A 21,784-nucleotide genomic window follows, 5' to 3' on the forward strand; every position below is an offset into this window, starting at 1 on the left:
GCACTTTGGGAAGCAGACGTGGGTGGATCACTTGACCTCAGGAGTTTGAGACCAGCCTGGACAACATGGCAAAATCCCGTCTCTACAAAAAATACAAAAATTAGCTGGGCATGGTGGCACACTCCAGGTGTCCTGGCTACTGGGGAGGCTGAGATGGGAGGGTTGCTTGAGCCCAGAAAGTTGAGGCTGCAGTGAGCCATGACTGTGCCACTGTATGCCAGCCTTAGTGACAGAGCAAGACCTTGACTCCGCGGGAAAAAAAAAAAAAAGAAGGCCAGGCGTGGTGGCTCACACCTGTAATTGCAGCACTTTGGGAGGCCCAGGTGGGCAGATCACAGGGTCAGGAGTTTGAGACCAGCCTGACCAACGTGGTGAAACCCCATCTCTACTAACAATACAAAAATTGGCCAGGCATGGTGGTGCAAGCCTGTAATCCCAGCTCCTCAGGAGGCTGAGGCAGGAGAATCGCTTGAACCCAGGAGACAGAGGTTGCAGTGAGCTGAGATGGTACCACTGCACTCCAGCCTGGGTGACAGAGTGAGACTCCATCTCAAAAAAAAAAAAAAAGGAAACACTTGAACCCAGCAGGCAGAGGTTACAGTGAGCCGAGGTCACGCCACCGCACTCTAGCGTGGGTGACAGAGTGAGACTCAGTCTCAAAAAAAAAAGCTTGAAAGCTTTGGCTTAGAACCAACAGACCAGGATCTAATCTTACTTTTACTACACTTTCACTACTTCTTAGGTGACCTTCCATTCCCTCACCTGGAAAAAGATGAAAAAATCACAACTCACAGGTCTAAAAATATGTGTGGCACATACTTCTCTATTGGAGTGGCAGGAGCACAGGCATGGGTTCTGAGAACCACGGACAAGTCATCACACCTCTGTGCCTTAGTCTCCTCATGTATAAAAAGAAGCTATTGGCCAGGCGTGGTGGCTCAAGCCTGTAATCTCAGCACTTTGGGAGGCCAAGACAGGCGGATCATGAGGTCAGGAGGTCGAGACCATCCTGGCTAACACGATGAAGTCCTGTTTCTACTGAAAAACACAAAAAAACTAGCCGGGCGAGGTGGTGGGCGCCTGTAGTCCCAGCTACTCGGGAGGCTGAGGCAGGAGAATGGTGTAAACCCGGGAGGCGGAGCTTGCAGTGAGCTGAGATCCGGCCACTGCACTCCAGCCTGGGCGACAGAGCCAGACTCCGTCTCAAAAAAAAAAAAAACAAAAGAAGCGATTGGCATTTCCTTCCTAGGGTCATTTTGAGAATTTAAATGTAAAGGGTCCCTTGGCTGGGTGCAGTGGCTCATGCCTGTAATCCCAGCACTTTGGGAGGCTGAGGCAGGCAGATCACTTGAGTCCAGGAGTTTGAGACCAGCCTGGCCAACAGGGCAAAACACCATCTCTACTAAAAATACAAAAACTAGCCAGATGGGGTGGCGCATGCCTGTAGTCCCAGCTACTTGGGAGGCTGAGGCACAAGAATCACTTGAACCCAAGAGGCAGAGGTTGCAGTGAGCCAAGATCACGCCACTGCACTCCAGCCTGGACAACAGAGCAAGACTGTCTCAAAAAAAAAAAAGAAAAAAGAAAAAGAAAAAGAAAAAATAGGGTCCCAATAAATAAAGTACTTGACACACAGAGTAGGTACTCAATTAATTAGTCCTATCTTAAGTCTGGACTCAACTCTTGTCTCCCTCATCACAGCAGGACTAGCACATCACGCAGACCAGGAGTCAGCCTTTTAGGAAGAACCAATATCCAACCTTTGGGCTTCTCCCATCATTTCCAGGGATGACAACAACATCTCACAACCACAGGCCTCTCTAATCACGATCAATATGGTAAACATTTTTGTAATATATATTATGGACTGAACACCAGTATGTTTCAAGGAATGTCTGCTTTAGGGTACTCACAGGCCAATGAAGATACAAAAACATGCACCATCAATATAAGACTTAATAAACATTAATGTGTACCAAGTGTCTACAGTATGCCACAGAGGAAGAGTAATTCACCAAAGGGACTAAAAGAATGGCTTGTAGAGGTGGGCCTTGAAGAACGAGGGCAAGTGGGGGAGTGCCATGGCCCTTTTCAGAACAGCTGGGAATACAAATCTACTAATGCTGAGGGGACTGAATGCCAAGAGGTACATCCTAGCTCTTTCAACAGGGGCCACTACACTAAAACCCTAGGAAACCGGGTGGACACCACGCATTAGCCCTCCAGGCCAGTGGTTCTCACAACAAGTTGGGTGTTTGGAGGAGTCACACCCACCCCCTGTGACATCTGGCAATGTCTGGAGACAGTTTTGATTGTCATGCCTGGGGAGTAGGGGTGCTACTGTCATCTAGCAGGTAGACGCCAAGGATGATGTTAAACATCCTACAATGAATGCACAGGGCACATCCCACAGCAAAGGATTATCTCGCTGGAAACGTCAATAGTGCCATTGTTGAGACACTCGGTCTCCAGGAAAGGCACTCCGTATGTGCTACTTCAGCAAGGGCAGCCTCTTAGGCTAGGATATGATTCAGTTAGAACATCTCTGGGGTGGAAGAATACAGCAGGATTCCAAATGAACCACATCTGAGGTGAGAGGAATCCACGGTATATCGTTTAGAGTTGGGAAGTTAAGATATAAAATAGAGGCTTTACCTGACCACCCTTTCTAAAGACACCACCCAAGTCACTTTATCACATCCACCGGTCTCATTTCCTGTATAGCACTTATGACAGCCTAAAACCATCTTATTTTCTCCTTATCTTCTTTCCCCTCTGGAATATAAGTTCCCTATGAGCATGGAGTTGGTTTATTCTATCCTCCGCTGTTTCCACAACTTGCAATGGAATAACTCCTGATAAACAATAAGCATTCAACAAATTTGGTAAATCAATTTCGGCTTTTGACGGTTTCGGTGGTAGGAAAGGGGCGAGTTCGAGGCAACTACCTCTGACATAGCGGTTGGGGGTGGGGATCGAGACCTCAAGCACTCTAAAGTCTGGAAGGCTGGGTCTGAAATACAAAACTGCCGCCTTCGGAGAAGAGTAGAAAGGAAAGAGTTGGAGTGTACCAATGCGAGGCGAGAGGAGACGCTGGGCTGAAACAGAAGTGCACCGTTTGGGACCGAAGGCTACGGGAGAGCTACCAGCGTCCCCACATTTTCCGGAGAGGGTCAAATAAGTCTGGGAAGCCGGCTCCGGGCGGCGCGGCGGGGAGCCGCGAGGCGGGGGACTGGCAGCTGGCGGGAAGCTGGCTCCAGACGCACCTACTTTGGCGGGAGGGGGAAGTAGGCGGGGTAACTGGCAGCTCGGCCCGTACCACTCGGCCGGGGCGGGGGCCGCGCAGGAAGAGGCAAGTGACACCTGGAAGGGGTTCGAGTTAGAGCAGCCGCGTGGGGAGAGTGGGTTCGAGCAGAACCCCCTCTGGAGGGGCAAGGAACCCGTAAGGGTCCGCGACGTTTCAGGTTACATGGGCTGGGTTGTACTACTCCGGAACCGGATAAGGGGTCCAGGCCGGGACGTGCGCAGGGCCGCAGCCAGGTTTATCTCACCAGAGCCATTGGGTCCAATGATGGCGGTGAACCTCTGAAATGGTCCGATAATCTGTCGACCCTTGTACGACTTAAAGTTCTCGATCTCAATCAGTTTCAGGAACCCCATGACGGCCGCGGCGCCGGCGGCGGTAGGACAGGCCGCGCCGTACGCCCGGGAACCGAGGTAGCCCGCGCGGGAAACGCCGCAGTGCAAGCCGGGCGGCCGGCAAATGTCGCGAGAATACCTCCAGGCCTAACGGGATTTTCGGCTTCCGGCAGGAGTGGGACCAGGGGCGGGGATTGATGTTGCGTATACGAGGAGCGAGCTGACGACTGGCGTGGTGCCTCCGCCCCCCTTTCTTGTTGCATGGCAACAACAAACACTTGCTCCTGTGGACCAGGTCCTCGGAGGAGTTGGTGCTGGGCGGAGTCAGAGCAGCTCTTGAGGTTCAAGGAGGCGAGGGAGACCTGAGCTCACGCTTGCTGAGACAGAAGTCACAGCAGGATTATGCCCCTCAGGGCAAGAGGAAGGTGGGAGCTCGGCTGTGGCTTTAGCCTGGCCAGCCTTCACGGCTAGGACAAGGACAGGGGCGGGAATTGGAAGGACCCGGGGGGAGCGGAGGGCTGGACGAGAAGGAGGGGCCAACGGGAGGATTCAGTGTTAGGTGAGCTCAGACTTTGCTAATGGTGGGGTGGGATTGGAGGCGGGACGGGATGCCAAGGCGGATGGGGTGTGAATGGGGCTGGGGCTATTCCCAGGCAACAGGGATACAGGCTGGGGAAGGCTACGGCCTGAGATACTACCCCTATCCGCTACCTCCCTCCTGTTCTACCAAGCAGAGTTCAGAAACTGCCGCCGTAACCCAAGAACAAAGTTGCATGCAGAGCCAACCTAAGAGCTTCAAAATCGGGATTCCTTACTGAGAAAGGTATTTTGTGTGAACCCCCAGGAGTCAGGGTCCCTAAGCCGGTGCTCTCCACCTCCACCTACCTCTCCCTCCATGCCTCTCCCCCATCCCATTCCCACAGCTCTATACCACGATGCCACCTTACCTCTCTTCCCTCTCTGCTCTCTATCATTAATAAGGCAGGGGCCTTAGCAATCCAAGAAGCTTAAAATGTCTGCTGAATCTTCCCCTTCAGTGACCTTATACTGTGGTGGCAGGTGGAAACAGTAGGTAAGTTGGTGCCATTCTCAGACTTAAACACGGAAAGGATCTGGTGGTTGCCATAATTATTCCTTTAACTATTTATTAAATTATGTCCGAAGGCTAGAAAGAGTCCTAAAGACTTAGGACAAGTCCAAGAAAGTGAGGAAGTGGCTGGGTATGGTGGCTGACACCTGTAATCCCATCGTGAGGGAGGCAGGCCAAGGCAGGAGGATCACTTGAGACCAGCAGTTCAAGACCAGCCTGGGCAACATAGTGAGACCCTATCTCTACTAAAAATTTAAAAATTAGCTGGGTGTGGCAGCTCTCACCTGTGGTCTACCCAGAAGGCCGAAGCAGGAGGATCACTTGAGCCTGGAAGGCTGAGGCTGTAGTGAGTGGTGTCTGCACCACTTCACTCCAGCCTAGGTGACAGAGCAATACCCTGTCTCAAAAATAAATAAAGGGAGGAAGCTTGGTAGATGGAATCTAGTAGGGGAGCCATAAATGAAGTTCAGTTGGGAGAAACAATCAGGCTGAGGGGATAAAATGGCTAAAGGAAAGCAATCTCATGTAATCCATGGGGAAATACTGTTCCCTTTTAAAAGATGAGATGGTGAGCCCTGGGTAACATAGCAAAACCCCATCTCTACAAAAAAATTTTAAAAATTAGCCAGGCATGGTGGCACACACCTGTAGTCCAGCTACTCAGGAGGCTGGGGCAGGAAGATCCTTTGAGCCCAGGAGTTCGAGGCTGCAGTGAGCCATGATTGCACCACTACACTCCATCCTGGGCAACAGAGAGAGACCCCATCTAAAACCAAAATAAAATACATTTTATTCTCTGCCTCAGCCTCCCAGGTAGCTAAGATTGCAGGCGCCTGCCACCACGCCAGCTAATTTTTTTGTATTTTTAGTATAGACAGGGTTTCACCATGTTGGCCAGGCTGGTCTTGAACTCCTGACCTCATGATCCACCTGCCTTGGCCTCCCAAAGTGCTGAGGCGTGAGCCACCGTGCCCGGCCAAAAATAAAATACATTTTTAAATTAAAAAAAGATGAGATGGCACTTGGGAAAATTAAATTGGATTCTTATCTCACACCATACACAAAATGCTATTCCAAGTGGATTAAAAACCTAAATGAGGCCGGGCACAGTGGCTCATGCCTGTAATACCAGCACTTTGGGAGGTTGAGGCAGGAGAATTTCTTGAGTTCAAGAATAGCTTGGGCAATATAGTGAGACCCCATCTATATTAAAAAAAATTAAATGGGACCTGGCACGGTGGCTCACGCCTGTAATCCCAGCACTTTGGGAGGCCGAGGCGGGCAGATCACGATGTCAGGAGACCGAGATTATCCTGGCTAACATGGTGAAACCCCGTCTCTACTAAAAATACAAAAAATTAGCCGGGCGTAGTGGCGGGCGCCTGTAGTCCCAGCTACTCGGGAGGCTGAGGCAGGAGAATGGTGTGAACCTGGGAGGTGGAGCTTGCAGTGAGCGGAGATCACACCATTGCACTCCAGCCTGGGCGACAGAGCGAGACTCTGCCTAAAAAATAAAAAATTAAATAAGGCTGGGCGTGGTGGCTCATGCCTATAATCCCAGCACTTTGGGAGGCCAAGGCGGGCGGGTCAGGAGTTTGAGACCAGCCTGGCCAACATGGTGAAACCCCGTCTCTACTAAAAGTATAAAAATTAGCCGGGCGTGGTGGTGGGTGCCTGTAGTCCCAGCTACTTGGGAGGCTGAGGTAGGAGAATCGCTTGAACCCGGGAGGCGGAGGTTGCAGTGAGCTGAAATTGCGCCACTGCACTCCAGCCTGGGTGACAGAGTGAGACTCCATCTCAAAAAAAAAAAAAAAAAAATTAAATGAGAAAGGCAAAACTTTAGAAATATAGGAGAATATCTTTATGACCTCCGGATAGGGAGGGATTTCTTAATACTACTAAGCTCAAAGGAAAGATGGGTAAGTATGACTACATTCGAATTCACCATAAAGAAAGTGAAAAGATGTGGTAAGTGCATACAGAAAGCTTCTAAAATATTGATAATGTTCTATTTTCCAAGATTTGTGTAGAGTCCACAGGTGTTCATTTTGTTAATGTGCTTCAGAACCTACATGTATATTAACCACATTGCTTTGTATGTATCAATTATTACCTTAAAAATCAAGTGAAAGCCAGGGCGGTGGCTCACACCTATAATCCCACACTTTGGGAGGCTGAGGCAGGCAGATCACTTGAGGTCAGGAGTTCGAAACCAGCCTGACCAACATGGTGAAACTCCATCTCTACTAAAAATACAAAAATTAGCTGGGTGTGGTGGTGTGCGCCTGTAGTCCCAGCTACTCAGGAGGCTGAGGCAGGAGAATCACTTGAACCCAAGAGGCAGAGGCTGCAGTGAGCCGAAATTGCACCACTGCGACCTGGACAACAGAGCAAGACTCTGTCTCAAAAAAAAAAAAAATCAAGTGAAAAAACAAATCACAAATTTGGAGAAGATATTTCCCACTTTTAAACAAAGAAATTATTAATGTGTAGAATATTAAAGGAACTCCCACAATTAATTTTAAAAGGAAAACCTGGCTGGGCATGGTGGTCACACCTGTAATCTCAACAACTGGGGAGGCTGAGATGGGAGGATTGTTTGAGCCCAGGAGTTCAAGACCAGCCTGGGTAATATAGAGAAACCCTGTCTCTACAAAAAATACAAAAATTAGTCACACCTGTAGTCCCAGCTACTCGGGAGGGTGAGGTGGGAGGATCACTTGAGCCCAGGAGGCGGAGATTGCAGCGAGCTAAGATCATGCCACTGCATTCCAGCCTGAGCAACAGAGTGAGACACTCTCAAAAAAAAAAAAGGACAACCTGATTTTTTTTTTAAATGAACAGATATGAATGGGCACTCCAAAGAGAAGTAAATAAAAATGGTCAAAAAAAAAACACATGAAAAGAACTTTATTAAGGAAAATTCCAATTAAAACAAGTAATTATAATTTTGTACCCACAAATTGGCAAAAATGTAAAAGTCTGGTATACCAAGTGTTGGTGACAATGTGTAATGACTAGAATTTTTATACACTATTGTGAAAGTGTAAATTACAATCTCCTTGAAAAACAACTTTAGCAGTATCTTGTAAAGTTAAATATGCATATACCCTATGATCCAGCACTTCCACTCCTAGGTATATACTAGAAAAACTTCCACCCTGTATATATAAATCTTAAAATTTATAGGTCCTTCTGTCTTTTTCTCTTGGGAAAAAAAAATTAGCTGAGTTGTTTGTCCTGCAGTCCTAGTCTCTCTTGAGCCCACCTCAATCAGAGTTTCATCCCCAGAACTCCATCAAAAATGTTCTTGTCAGGCCGGGCATTACAGGTGGCTCACACCTGTAATCTCAGCACTTTAGGATGCTGAAGCAGGAGGAACACTTGAGCCCAGGAGTTCAAGACCAGCCTGGGCAACACAGTGAGAGAGAGAGGGAATGGTAACACATTTTGGATAGTATATGGAATGCTCTTGGAGTAAGGATGAGGGGGAAGAGACTCAGGACACTTCAGTGGTATCAATAATGTTCTGTTTCTTATCTGGGGAGTTAGTTCATGGATTTTTATGTTATCATGCATCCTAACTTACATATATGGGTTATATATGTTCTCCTGTATGTATCAACTACTTCACAGTTACAAAATGGAACACACACACACACACACACCCCAAAAAGATCCAAATAGCTATAGAAGGAATTAAAGAATCATGCTCCAAACAAAGGAACAGCACATACAAAGGCCCTGGGGTGGGAACAGTTACTGTGTTGGAGGACTTGATCAGTGTGCCTGGAGCACTGTAAGCAAGGGAGATGGTGGTTTGAGACAAATTGGAGAGGTGTGCAGGAACTAGATCTTGAAAGCCCACCGTAAGGAGTTTGGATCTGATTCTAAGTACAGTGGGAAGCTAGTGGAGGATTTAAGCAGGTGAGAGACATGATCAGATTTATGTTTGCTAAAGTTTTTTTGACTGCAGCTTTGGCTGGGTTACATGCCAAAAGTGAGCTTCCCAAAATATGAAAGAACACAGGCAAATTTAAGCTTTCTAGCCGTTCATTTGACCAGAAAATAAGTAATAAAAGTAATAAAAAAAAAAAAAAAAAAAAGAGGGGGACATATATTTCAGAAAAGAAAGCTGCTTCTGGTTTCTGTGATTGGGCTATAGGAGTCAATAGAGGAAGCTGGAATACCAACATGGAGACAGTTGTGGTTATTCAAGAAGGTGGCGATGGTGGCTTGGACCAGGGTTATTTTGAAAGAAGAGGAAGTGAGGGAAAGGAAGGATTAAAGGATCTCTCCTAGATTTGGCCTGAGCAACTTGGTGAATGGTGGTGCCACTTAACTGAAATAAGGAAAACTGAGTACAGTATAATGAAAAAGGAGTGTTGTAGATGTGTTTGAGGCTTAGAAAGGTGAGCAGGGGTCAGATTATGAAGAACCTTATAAATCTGGCAAAGGGGTTGGGCCTTATAAGCACTGGGGAGCCATTTGCTTTAAAGGTGCTTTCAAAAGCTTTATGCAGGGCCGGGCGCGGTGGCTCAAGCCTGTAATCCCAGCACTTTGGGAGGCCGAGACGGGCGGATCACGAGGTCAGGAGATCGAGACCATCCTGGCTAACACCGTGAAACCCCGTCTCTACTAAAAATACAAAAAACTAGCCGGGCGAGGTGGCGGGCGCCTGTAGTCCCAGCTACTCCGGAGGCTGAGGCAGGAGAATGGCCTAAACCCGGGAGGCGGAGCTTGCAGTGAGCTGAGATCCGGCCACTGCACTCCAGCCCGGGCTACAGACCAAGACTCCGTCTCAAAAAAAAAAAAAAAAAAAAAAAAAAAGCTTTATGCTGAGGAGTGCCATGGTCAGATTTGCTTCCCAAAGATCACTCTGGTAGCCAGTGTAGAGAAATCCAGTGCAGAGAGGGTGACGTTGGAGCAAGAGAGCCCAGTGAGGCTCCTGAGATATTTCCTGACACCAGATTGTGAGGCCTGAATTAAGCTGGTGACAGCAGAGATAGGGGGCACAGATATGAAATATATCAGGAAGTAAAATCAGTAGGAATCAATAACTGCTGAAATATTATAGGGAGAAAGGAATGGGGGTGGCGTGTAGTCAAAGATGGTGGTTGGCACTGATGGGCCATTCCACCTCCCTTTTGCTCCAGATGTATAACATAAACCAGTCAACAGATACCAAGGAAGCAGCAGCCATCGAGGCCAGAAGAAATCGAGAAAAAGAGCGACAAAACCGATTCTTCAATGTGCGGAACCGAGTCATGGGGGTGAGTGGGTAGTAGGGACTGTTGCTCGGGATCAGGGCCACCTCACTCTTACACCTGGAGAGGAATGTGTAGCAGTGCCCATGATAGCCCTTCCCCTGATTCAAGCAGGCCCCTAGGGTGGGAAAGGAAGGAAAGGGAGAGAAGGCACCCACCCCTACAGGCCTGGAAAGAGCTTGGGAAGAAGGATGGGTCAGTGCAGGGGAAGAGACTAGGGGAGATGGCTGACCCTTCTCCAGTCAGCTCTGGGCCATGTGACCTGGTTCTTGAGACAGGCAACATGGAGCTAAAAGAGGCCTAAAGAATATTTGGAGTCCGGGTGCAGTGGCTCACACCTGTAATCCCAGCACTTTGGGAGGCTGAGGCGAGCAGATCACATGAGGTCAGGAGTTTGAGACCAGCCTGGCCAACATGGTGAAACCCTGTATCTACTGAAAATACAAAAATTAGCTGGGCGTGGTGGTGCATGCCTGTAATCCCAGCTACTTGGGAGGCTGAGGCACAAGAATCACTTGAATCCAGGAGGAGGAGGTTGCAGTGAGCCGAGATCACAACGTTGCACTCCAGCCTGAGCAACAGAGTGAGACCCTGTCTCAAAATTACTGCATATACCTAAACTATCTCTGCAAGGCTATGTTAAGAAACTGTTAACCAGGCTGAGAGACAGAGATGGAAGGGACACTTACTCCTCACTAAACTGTATTCCTTTTTGTATGATTTTGAAATGTGATAAATGAATTATAATCAAAATAAAGAGAAAATATTGATAGTTTAAGAAACAAAAGATAGTTAGGTGAGTGGATAGAGGGGGGGGATGCAGCATGGTATTCTGGAAAAGACCCCGTAACTATTTAAGGCCAGGTCTGCTGACTGTTGTGTGTGCAGCTTTGGATAAATCACCTATCTTCTCTGAGCCCCAGGCTCCTTTTCTGTAAAATGAGGCTGAAGGAAGTCAGGTGGGTATTAACACACAGTGGCAGCTTTGAAAACCAGTTCATAGTGCCTGCCTTAAGTTGGCTACAGTATTAGCGGTCTAATTGAGATCCAGCTGACAAGCTGACAAGCATTTCCTCGGGGCCTGTTCTGTGCCTAGCACTGTGTTGGGCAGTGGGGATACAGAAATGGCTAAGGCCCTGAAAGGGCTCACAGTCTGGTGGAGGAGAGAATACAGAGAGGCGAACTTCAATATAATGTAGACAGTGGGTTCTAGATTCTATGGGAGTAGAACCTGCCTGAGGGGTCAGGAAGGTGAAGGCTGAGCTGGTCTCGAAGGATGAATTGGGATTTGTGTAAAGAGGGGAGGAAAATGTTTCAAGTGGAGGGAGCAGCTTGAGCAAAGGCTATTGGTTCAAAACAGCCTAAGATATTCAGGGAACTGTAAGCACAGCTCAGAAGGGTAAGGTGGGACAGGGGAAGAGGGTACTAAGAGATGAGGCCAGAGAAGGAAGCAGAGGCTAGACCATGGAGAGGCTTACAAACCATGCTCAGGAGCTAGAACTTTATCCAGTAGGTACTGGGGAGCTACAGGAGGATTCTGAAACAGGTAAGTTCTAAGAAGTTTGTGGTAGGACATTGAAGGCCCCCTGCTGGGCCCCTACTCTGATTGTGCTCCTTTCTTTGGGATCAGGTGGATGTCCAGGCCCTGAACAACCAGGTGGGAGACCGAAAGCGTCGGGAAGCAGCAGAAAGAAGCAAGGAGGCAGCTTATGGTAAAAGCCCAAAGCCAGGGGCCAGACAAGGGTGTAAAGAAAGAGCTCGACTGGGCTGAGGTAGGGCAGTTCTGCCTCTGAGTGTGGCCTGAGGCCCTGGGGTGGTGGGACAAACCGGATGGACCTTGAGAGTAGAGGCCATGCTAAGTGGACTCTGTCCCTCCTGGGGTATCTTCTCCATATCCTTGCTCACCACCCCCAGGTACCAGCCAGGTGCAGTATGATGTGGTAGTCCAGATGTTAGAGAAGGAAGAGGCAGATCGAACACGTCGGCTGGCCAAGAAAGTCCAGGAGTTTCGGGAGCAGAAGCAGCAGCTCAAGAACGGGCGTGAATTTAGTCTTTGGGATCCAGACCAAGTCTGGAAGGGGCTTCCAACCTATCTTAGTTACAGTAATACCTATCCTGGTCCAGCCAGCCTGCAGTACTTCTCTGGGGAAGACCTAGACAGGGCCACACGGCTGAGAATGCAGCAAGGGCAGTTCAGGTACAACTTGGAAAGGCAGCAGCAGGAGCAACAGCAAGCCAAGGTTGATGAGAATTGTGCAGGTAAGCAGCCCGACCCTCCAGACTCCGAGACCTGAGGCCTAGTGGGGATCTGTCCTAAGCTGAGTACAGCACCCAGGGGACCAGAACTGTGTGGGGAGGTCCAATTATCCATAGGGTTGGTGCTGAAATGTTAGGTTGTGCAGACCCCAACCTCCCTGACTTCCTTCAGTAACTGACAGTGTAGCATTGTTCTTGATTAGTTTGGCACTCTATTACCTGGAGGCAGCACAGTGCAGACAGATCTAATGGCTCTGCCGCTTACTAGCTGGTTTGGGCAAATGAATTTTCCCTTCTGTGCTTCAGTTTCTTCATCTTTAAAATGAGAATAATAATCTATAACACATAGAGTAGCTACTATTATGATATTATCTGTGGCCACATCCTTTTCTTCCATTAGAAGAAGCCCTTCAAGGGCAAGGACCATGTCTTAATCTGCTTGCACTGTTCACCCTTCACATCAACCCTGTTACAGCACTCTGTTCTGTTGGACTACTTATTTTAGTTGTAGCTAATTGTTAAAGTATTTGTTTAATATCTGTCTTCTCCCTAAAATGTCAGACTACTGAAGATGAACCATCTCTTTCATGTCTACCCATCTCCCATACAGTGTCTGACAGGTCTTAGGAACAGCAAGGAGCTCAGTGTGGCTGAAGCAGAAACAAATTGTCAGTACCTTTGCTCATGCCATGCCCTCAGCCTGGAATGCCCTTTGCTCTTTTAGCCTGTATACAAAATGTATTTCAAGGATCACCTCTTCCTGGAAACCTTCCTCTTTTCCACCACCCAAAATCCTCTTAATACCCTGTGTACATCCCTGCCATTGCTCTTGCCAGATTGTGGTCTATCTAGTTTGATCAGGGAGTTATCTGAGGATAGGATTTAATTCAATGGTATCATTAGAACCCAACACATGGCCCTTAGACTGAGATTCAGAGATATGAAATGATTTACCCAAAATCACACAGCTCAGAAGCAACAGAGCTGACATTGGGACCCAGGTCCATTGGAGGCATCTTTTAGTTATGCACTTGAGAAATCCTTGTTGCTGCACCTTGGCTGTTCCTAGCCAAGGGATGTGGAAGTAGTTCCTTCCACATCCCTACAACTCAGACACTACCCCCCTCCTAAACATTCGTACACACACAAACACAAAACTTGCTGAACAAATGGCTGGATGAGTGAAACAGGAATGGAGCAAGCCAGTACAGTACCCCGGCCATATTTCTCTGTGTAGATGCGCTCAGTAACCAGCTGCGCCTCGCCATGGACGCGCAGGCCACCCATCTGGCCAGGCTGGAGGAGTCCTGTCGTGCGGCCATGATGTGTGCCATGGCCAACGCCAACAAAGCGCAGGTATGGCCTAAGCCATCCAGTACCCTGGGCTCTCCCCAACTGCTGAACAAAGTCCTGGGGAACCTTAGCCACATTCTTCCTCTTACATCCCCTCTTCAGTCAGCATCAGCCCTCTCATCTGAGTACTCCCCTTTCACCAAAGGCCCCTCTTAGGGTACAAGTCACCTCTCCCCACCTCCAGAAGCAGGATGACTTGAGAACAGAACATTGCCCTCTCATCCTCCGCTTCTCATCTAAAGGTTTCCTGAAGGCAGAGAAGTTCCCTGCCCATTATCCCCAACACATACGTTAGGGGCATTGAAAGGCCATGTAGTATGTGTTCTTTCTTTCCTTGAGATGGAGGAGTAGGGCCATGTTCCCCCCTCCCCTGTGACAGAGTTCCCTGAGGTTGGGCACCCAAATGTTTGCATTTGGGGGCTCCACCAGGCAGCTGTGCAGGCTGGGCGTCAGCGCTGTGAGCGTCAGCGTGAACAGAAGGCCAACCTTGCGGAGATCCGGCACCAGAGCACAAGTGACCTACTGACTGAAAACCCCCAGGTCGCCCAACACCGTACGGCTCCCCACCGGGTCCTGCCCTATTGCTGGAAGGGCATGACTCCAGAGCAGCGAGCTGCCATCAGGAAAGAGCAGGAAGTACAACGCTCTAAGAAGGAAGCTCACCGTCAGGCTGAGAAAACACTGGATACTGAATGGAAAAGCCAGACCATGAGTTCAGCCCAGGCATTGCTGGAGCTAGAAGAGCAGGAGAGGGAATTGTGTGCTGTATTTCAAAGGGGTCTAGGCTCCTTCAACCAGCAGCTGGCTAATGAGCAAAAAGCCCAGTGAGTTCTAGGTGGTAGTGGTGGAGATAAATGCCAAGGGAGGGAGAAGAGGGATGGTGAGGAACCAGGGAGAGAGGGAAAGCATGTCAGCTGAGATCTCTGGACTTCTTTCACAGGCAGGATTACCTGAATTCAGTAATCTATACCAATCAACCTACAGCCCAGTATCACCGGCAGTTTAACACCAGCAGCCGCTAAGTTCAGGATGTTTATCTCTTCCTTCTCCTCCATCAAGCTCACAGGCGGTTAGGAGTCAAAGAGAAAAATGCTGCATACTCCCACCTTCTAACCTAGGTAATAAAGTTCTTCACTCAAAATCAAGTCCACGTGTTGTAACGGGACACAAAAAGTATTATGAAGGTATTGCCTTTCCCACCCCACCCTGGAGCTCTGAGCATCCAACCCTGTCACAGCCTTCACATTTCTTCCCCATGCCAGGCCCCCTAGCACACAACACTGCCTACACTCTATGAGAAAAAGAGACTTTATTAGGCACAGAGGACAACTGGTAGGCAGTTACAAAATGGCTACTAGGCTTCCTCCCAAGCTGGAGAGTAGTACCCCAGGGGAAGGAAGGGCAGAGGAGCGTGTGTTTTCTCTGCCTTCTCCCTTCAAGGCTGCATACGAATGGCCCCATCCAGCCGGATGACCTCTCCATTGAGGAATGGGTTCTCGATGATGGCCTGTACCAGGTGAGCATACTCAGCAGGGTCACCCAGTCGGCTAGGGAAGGGCACTTGGCTGGCCAAGAAGTTGCGCACTTTCTCTGGGAGGCTGGTCAGCAGTGGGGTCCCAAACAGACCTAAACAATATAGCCAAATTCAGAGACTCACCCTTGCTTTCATATTTACCTCGTTCTTCCTCACTTTAGCCCTACTTCTTGGTGCTTCCCTGGGGCCCAAAGATAAAAGGCTGCTGTTGCTTAGGTGGTGAATACCTTCTCCTCTCAACTGTCCATGGATCCCACCCAATCCCAGGTGTGACGGAGAGAGGGGATATGTCTACCTGGAGCAATGGTCATCACCCGGATGCCTATGGGAGCCAGATCCCGAGCAATGGGCAGTGTCATGCCCACTATTCCCCCCTTGGAAGCAGAGTACGCAGCTTGTCCAACCTGGAGAAAGAGTAGAGGTCATAGGTGGGAGGGCCCCAACAAGTCACTTAGGAGGCATAAGTCTTGCCCCTGCCCACACACCTGACCCTCGAAGGCAGCCACACTGGCGGTGTTGATGATGACCCCACGTTGGCCTCCCTGGTCTGGTTCATTCTGGCCCATCTCACCAGCCACCAGGCGGATCACATTGAAGGTGCCCATGAGATTCACCTGTAGGACAGGTAGAGACATAGTATAGGACCTGAGGCAGAAGAAGCCTTTGTCCCCTAAAAACTTTGGGGTCCTCCACAGCCAGACACCTCTTACTCCCACTATCCCTGGAGAACTTCCAAGGCCTTACATTAAGAACTCGCTGGAAGTCTTCCAAGGTATGGGCCTGGCTCTTCTTTAAGTTGTATGTCTTGATAGCCACCGCGATGCCTGCACAGTTGACAGCTACATCCACACGGCCAAACTTTTCTTTTGCTAGAGCCAGAGCTGTTTGCACATCCTTCTCAGAGGTCACCTTCAAAGGGAGAAGTGGAGAAGGTATTCATCTCCCAGCACACACTCTCACCACTAAACTTGAGGGAGGGCAGGGCAGGGCAGGGCATGCCCAGTACTTGGGTGAGAAGAGATTTGTGAGAAGGGATAGGCCAAGAGAAAAGGTTGTAAAACTTGAGAGATAGGCTGGGTGCAGTGGCTCATGCCTGTAATCTCAGCACTGGGAGGCCAAGGCGGGTGGATCACTTGAGATCAGGAGTTTGAGACCAGCCTGGCCAATGTGGTGAAACCCCGTCTCTACTAAAAATACAAAATTAGCCGGCATAGTGACACATGCCTGTAATCCCAGCTACTTGGAAGGCTGAGGCAGAAGAATTGCTTGAACCCAGGAGGCAGAGGTTGCAGTGAGCCGAGATCGTGCCATTGCACTCCAGCCTGGGCAACAGTGAGACTCTGTCTCAAAAAAAAAAAAAAAAAAAAAAAAAAAAAATTGAGAGAGTAGGTCAAAGGTGAAAATGTTAGGTAATGTAGAGCAATGTTGCAAAACATTTTTCAAATCAATACCCTCTTGATAAATTCACATGCTCCTGAAGATTCTTAATTGCTGTGGATCAGAGCACTAATACAACTCTGTTGTGAGGCCGTGTGCAGTGGCTCACACCTGTAATCCCAGTACTTTGGGATGCCAAGGCAGGCAGATCACCTGAGATCAGCAGTTCAAGACCAGCCTGGCCAACATGGTGAAACCCCATCTCTTATAAAAATACAAAAAAACTTAGCTGGGCGTGGTGGCGGGTGCCTGTAATCCCAGCTACTTGGGAGGTTGAGGCAGGAAAATCGCTTGAACTCAGAAGGTGGAGGTTGCAAGGAGCTGAGATTGTGCCACTGCATTCTAGCCTGGGCGACAGAGCAAGACTCCATCTCAAAAGTAAAAATAAAAAATAACCCTGTTGTGAGAATTATTGATAGGAAGATAAACTAGCTTTTTTGTATCCTTACCTGCTAAGATGATTCATCAAGTTTTACTTTCTGTAGTATGTTTCATGAAAACAAGTTTTTTGACTTTGTAAATATAAAATTACAAGGCACAATATGCATTTTCAAATCATACATAACTCCTCCAGGAGATTGTTATGTCCAATCCCCATCCCATTGTTGTGAATCCCAGCTTTAGAGAATCCTTATCACAGGTGGTCTCACAGTGCTTGAAGGCTCAGGCCAAAAGAGACAAGGAGATGGGTCCACCGGCCCCATAGAGGAGACCCTTATGGGAGGGACCCCCACAGGTTCCCAGGCCGGTATTGGTGACCTCATGCACACCCTGGGAGAGGAGAGGTGACCCCACTTACGTCGGCTGGGGCGAAAACGCAGTTGTCTCCTAACTTCTTGGCCTGGGCCTCCCCACCCGAGTTGGGCAGGTCCAGAAGCACAGCGGAGGCTCCCTGCCCCACCAGTCGCTCCGCCGTGACCAGGCCCAGGCCCGAGGCTCCTCCGGTTATTACCGCCACCAGGCCCTGTCAAAAGCGACACGGTCAGGGTCAGCTGTTACATTGACCAGACCATCCCCACGCTGTCACCTGCCTGTTCTCCAGCCTTCTGAGGAGAAGGGGGGAGGGGAGCGGTAGTGGTCACCCCTGCGGGTAAACCAGGTGTGCCGCTTCTCCTCACCGTTGGGACCTCGGGGGCAGGGGGAATCTCATCCCCAGACAGCCCGTCCCGTGACCCTAAATAGATAGATAGATAGATGATAGATAGATAGATAGATAGATAGATAGATAGATAGATAGACAGACAGACAGACAGACAGACAGATGCGCCGCGGAGTGTTTACTTTCACCTCCTGAGCCCAACGGCCACAATACCAGGCCTACATAAGCATGACCCTTTCCCCCGAAACCGATCTCTTTCTCCTAGTTTCACGGCCGCGCTGACCCGGCCCGTAAAGGAGAGGAAGCAACAGAGGCAAAGAACCTACCTTCACGCTCCGACACGCTGCTGCCATCTTGTCGCCGGCCACTCCACCGGATGGGGGCGCAGGCGCTCGCTGATTGGCCGAGGCGAAGCGGCGGAAGGGGCGGTTGCGATGGAGCGGGGCGTCTGCCGCTGCCGCGTGAGACGTGGGGGCGTGGCCTGGTACCTTAGTACCTTGGTCAGAGGGCGAATTCCTCCTGCTAAGGTATCCCCAGAGAGTTATTTCAGCTGGGGAAAGAGACCAATAGCAGCAGTACAATACCACAACACCCCTCGCCCTACTCTCTAGGTGACCTTTTGGCAAGTGGCCCGCTCCGCGTGGGAGAAGAGGGGTGGATATTGAGAACGGGTGCCTTTCTCCTCTGAAAAAGCCTTCCTTCGAGTATGAATGTATTTGAGACTCCTATATGCTAGACTGTGTGCGGGGCACCTGAGATACCCAGCGGAATAATAAAAGATTCATGCCTTCCAGGAGGGCACAGTCCAGTTGGAGAAAGAGAATTACAGTACAGACACAGACGAATGGACGGAACCAGATTCTGGGACATTCAGACAAGGAGATCCAAAGATGAGGAATCTGAGTTACAGAGAGAGAGCCATGTAAAGAGAAATATGTTGAGGCCGAGATAGATAGGAAGAGAGATGCCAGATAGGATCACAGAGAGATGAATGTGGAGAGCCGCTAAGAGAGACGCTTGGAGACAGACATTCTAGGACAGCTGCTGAGAAGCACAAACCTAAAGAGGCAAAAACATCTTTCATCAGTTCAGGCGTTGCTACTGTCCTCTATCTTTGTCTAATTAATTTTAAGTCCAAAAGCCCAGATCACACACTGCAGATTGGACTTCAACCGGAGACTATTATTTAAGACCCAGGTCTTGGTCATCCTAGAACATCTTTCAGCCAGCTACCAGAAGCTATGTCATTAGAGTCTTGAGCCCCAGATATCTAATCTGTCTTCCTTCTATACTTTTCCTCAAACCAAGGTCGTGAGGCCATAAATCTTAGCCTACCATTTCAGCCTCATAACTGCTTTATGTTTTCTCTATCTGAAATATCTCCCCCCACCTGCTTTCTCACCCAGGAAGATTCCCCTCCAGGCCTTCTAGTTGTTGACAGCCACCACACTCATAATCACTGCACAGTATTTACCAAAGGGTTTAGCACACCGGACTCACAATTTTCCTATCTACATGAAGTACTTCCATCAATTTATAGCACTCTTCATCCACCCTAATATGCTGTAGCCACAGTGGCCTCCTTTGTGTTCATCTTTGCATTAGCTGCTCCCTCTGCTTGGAATGTTCTCCCCTGATCTTTGTATGACTGCCTTTATTTTTTTTTTTTTCATTCAGAACTAAGCTTAAATATCACCTTCCCAGAGGGGTCCTCCCTAAATATTCAAACTGTAGCCACCTAGACACTATCCCATTGCATATTTGAATTCTCTTCATAGCACTTGCATATCCATAATCCATTTTCCAGCCTTAGGGCCAGATGTGCTGTGGAATTCAGAGTTTTTTTCAGTTTGAGAAAGGAAGACATGTAACTGATATTACATAACTCTTTAAAAAAACTAGTCAAACATAACTCTTTATATGGTCTATATTATATATTTATTGAGAAAGGCCTGGAGCATGGTAATGAAACATTAATATTTCTGAAGTGAAAGATATGAAAATTCACACCAAGTGTGAATAAAGACTATAAATAGCCTCACACTACTGCAGGTCAGGTTTTGTCACCTATTGAGTTTGGGCTCCAAAGTATGAAAAAACAACCTTATGCTTTCAGAACTTTTGGCATTGCAGGATTGTGCCTACAGGCTTGTGAGCCTGCACGCTCCTCTAACCTGGCCTTGTTTGTGTAGTTCTCCCCCTGCTGGAAGGTAAGCCCCATGGCACCAGGGGCTTGTTCAGCTGGTTCACCCAATGCCAAGAACACTGCTTGGCGTGTAGAAGACACTTAAAACAAATGTGTTAGATAAATGAATTAATGAATTAACCTTGGAAGAATTTCCAGGCCCAGTTTCATGATTCTTTCACCTGCCCAACTCCGGAAGCCTTCACCTCCTCTCTAACCACACGTCCAGGCCACATTATTGCACTTGTCATTCCCTGGAATAACCTCCTGCCCTCCCCAGCATCTACACACCATCTTTTCTCTCTCTGACCATGTTCTCAAGTTGTCTTGGATCTCTTCCCCTCTACCACTTTTATTTATTTATTTATTTACTTACTTATTTATTTGAGATGTAGTCTCACTCTGCTGCCCAGGCTGGAGTGCAGTGGCGCATCTTGGCTCACTGCAACCTCCACCTCCCGGGTTCAAGCGATTCTCCTGCCTCAGCCTCCAGAGTAGCTGAGATTACAGGCATGGACCACCACCCCCGGCTAATTTTTGTATTTTTAATAGAGACGGTATTTTACCATGTTGGCCAGTCTGGTCTCGAACTCCTGACCTCAGGTGATCCGCCCTGCCTCGGCCTCCCAAAGTGCTGGGATTACAGGCATGAGCCATCGCACCCAGCCTCAGCTCTATTATTTACTAGCCAAACGACCCTGGATAAGTTACTTAACAGATGTGCCTCAGTTTCCTCTTCTGTAAAATGAGTATAATCAAATGACTATTCGTAGAGTTGTTAGGAATAAATGAGTTAACAACTATATATTTAAAAAGGTATTGGAACAGTGCTTGGTCTTTAGCAAGAGCTATATAAATGTTAGCTATGGTTACTCTTCAGAGCAGTGTTTCTCATCCTTTTCTGTGCTATGGACACCTGTGGCAGTTTGGCGAAGTCTGAGGAATCCCTTCCCAGAATAATGCATGAGTCTTATAAGTAGGATTACAAAAGAAACCAATCATATTGGGGTACAATTTTCAAAATAATAAGAAACACATCTGTAATGTAGTTAATATATGTGCTTCTTTATTAACACATTAAATAGCAAGCTCTATCAACAGGTCTAGTGACGACCATGATTTTTGAAATAGTGATGTTATTTTGAGAGATATGCAACAACCATAATAATGAAAATCTGATCTCTCTTAGTGTCAAAGTCACAGATGCTAGTATTACTGCAGTTTGTTACCCATATCCCCTAGAAAGATATGCTATATTTCTGTTAGCAATAGTGAAAATAATGATGCAATTTCCCCTCTATCCAAGTCCATGGGCTCTTTGAATTCTATTCACTGACTCCTCAGGGGTCTTTGGGTTGTGGGTTAAGAACTGTGTTTAGAGAGAGCTGTCTGAACTTCTTTTGGTTCTGAGGGCTGCACAATTAAAATAACTGTTTTTAGAGCAAATGGAAGCCATTAGTGAATACTTCTCTCTTGCCACCTCCAAAATTGTCTCCCACCCACACCATCCTTTCCTCGGGTCTCAGAGAAGTCCTGTTTAGGGCTCACCCTTCCACTGGGTTTTGTGTCCCAGCCCCTCCCACTTTCTTGGGGATTTCTGCCATTGAGCATCCTCTCTCTTGATTGCATGCACCTCTGTCTCAAAACCATTAGAAAATAGGGAATAGGGGCTGAGTGCAGTGGTTTACACCTGTAATCCTAACATTTTGGGAGGCTGAAGCAGGAGGATGTCTTGAGCCCAGGAGTTTGAGACCAGCCTGGGCAACATAGCAAGACCCTGTCTCCACACACACACACACACACACACACACACACACAAATAGGGAATAAAGTGATGTCAACCTTTACATGCACATACTCAACAGTTTGGATGCATATCTCATGCGAACCTGAGGGCCAGAGGTGCGCAAAGGGGCCCAACAAG

The 21,784-nt window shown here is 48.3% G+C and overlaps 3 protein-coding genes across 20 annotated transcripts in view; 1 reads left to right on the forward strand and 2 right to left on the reverse strand.

The window, feature by feature from the left end:
- The window catches only part of SMC1A (structural maintenance of chromosomes 1A), a 63,586-nt gene extending 59,860 nt beyond the window's left edge, over positions 1-3,726 (reverse strand). For all 5 annotated transcript variants that reach the window (XR_006695413.2, XR_001487678.3, XM_074029830.1 and 2 more), the window contains exon 1: positions 3,552-3,726. Coding sequence is in view for 3 of the 5 variants with exons in the window: in XM_074029830.1 (XP_073885931.1) it covers positions 3,552-3,660 (109 nt within the window). In the remaining 2 variants the exon portion in view is untranslated. The remainder of the gene's footprint in view (positions 1-3,551) is intronic.
- On the forward strand, positions 3,325-14,746 carry RIBC1 (RIB43A domain with coiled-coils 1). Of its 14 annotated transcripts, XM_074029831.1 has the most exons (10): positions 3,325-3,352; positions 3,646-3,717; positions 4,374-4,462; positions 4,621-4,711; positions 9,886-10,002; positions 11,627-11,708; positions 11,911-12,255; positions 13,490-13,608; positions 14,035-14,429; positions 14,546-14,746. In XM_074029831.1, exons 5-10 carry the CDS (start codon positions 9,886-9,888, stop codon positions 14,625-14,627), a joined length of 1,140 nt encoding a protein of 379 aa, XP_073885932.1. In that variant the 5' UTR covers positions 3,325-3,352; positions 3,646-3,717; positions 4,374-4,462; positions 4,621-4,711; the 3' UTR covers positions 14,628-14,746. The 14 variants fall into 14 exon arrangements, with proteins under 14 accessions (XP_073885932.1, XP_073885937.1, XP_065394032.1 ...); XM_074029836.1 differs by lacking the exon at positions 11,911-12,255; XM_065537960.1 differs by lacking the exon at positions 4,621-4,711.
- A 153-nt stretch (positions 14,747-14,899) lies between these two features.
- On the reverse strand, positions 14,900-18,053 carry HSD17B10 (hydroxysteroid 17-beta dehydrogenase 10). Its single transcript, XM_045383976.3, has 6 exons — positions 18,002-18,053; positions 17,376-17,540; positions 15,884-16,048; positions 15,625-15,753; positions 15,435-15,543; positions 14,900-15,231 (listed from the first exon to the last, which is right to left on the reverse strand). Exons 1-6 carry the CDS (start codon positions 18,026-18,028, stop codon positions 15,041-15,043), a joined length of 786 nt encoding a protein of 261 aa, XP_045239911.2. The 5' UTR covers positions 18,029-18,053; the 3' UTR covers positions 14,900-15,040.
- Between the last annotated feature and the right edge of the window lie 3,731 nt (positions 18,054-21,784).

This window comes from Macaca fascicularis, chromosome X (assembly GCF_037993035.2).
Source record: "Macaca fascicularis isolate 582-1 chromosome X, T2T-MFA8v1.1".
Lineage (NCBI taxonomy): Eukaryota > Metazoa > Chordata > Mammalia > Primates > Cercopithecidae > Macaca > Macaca fascicularis.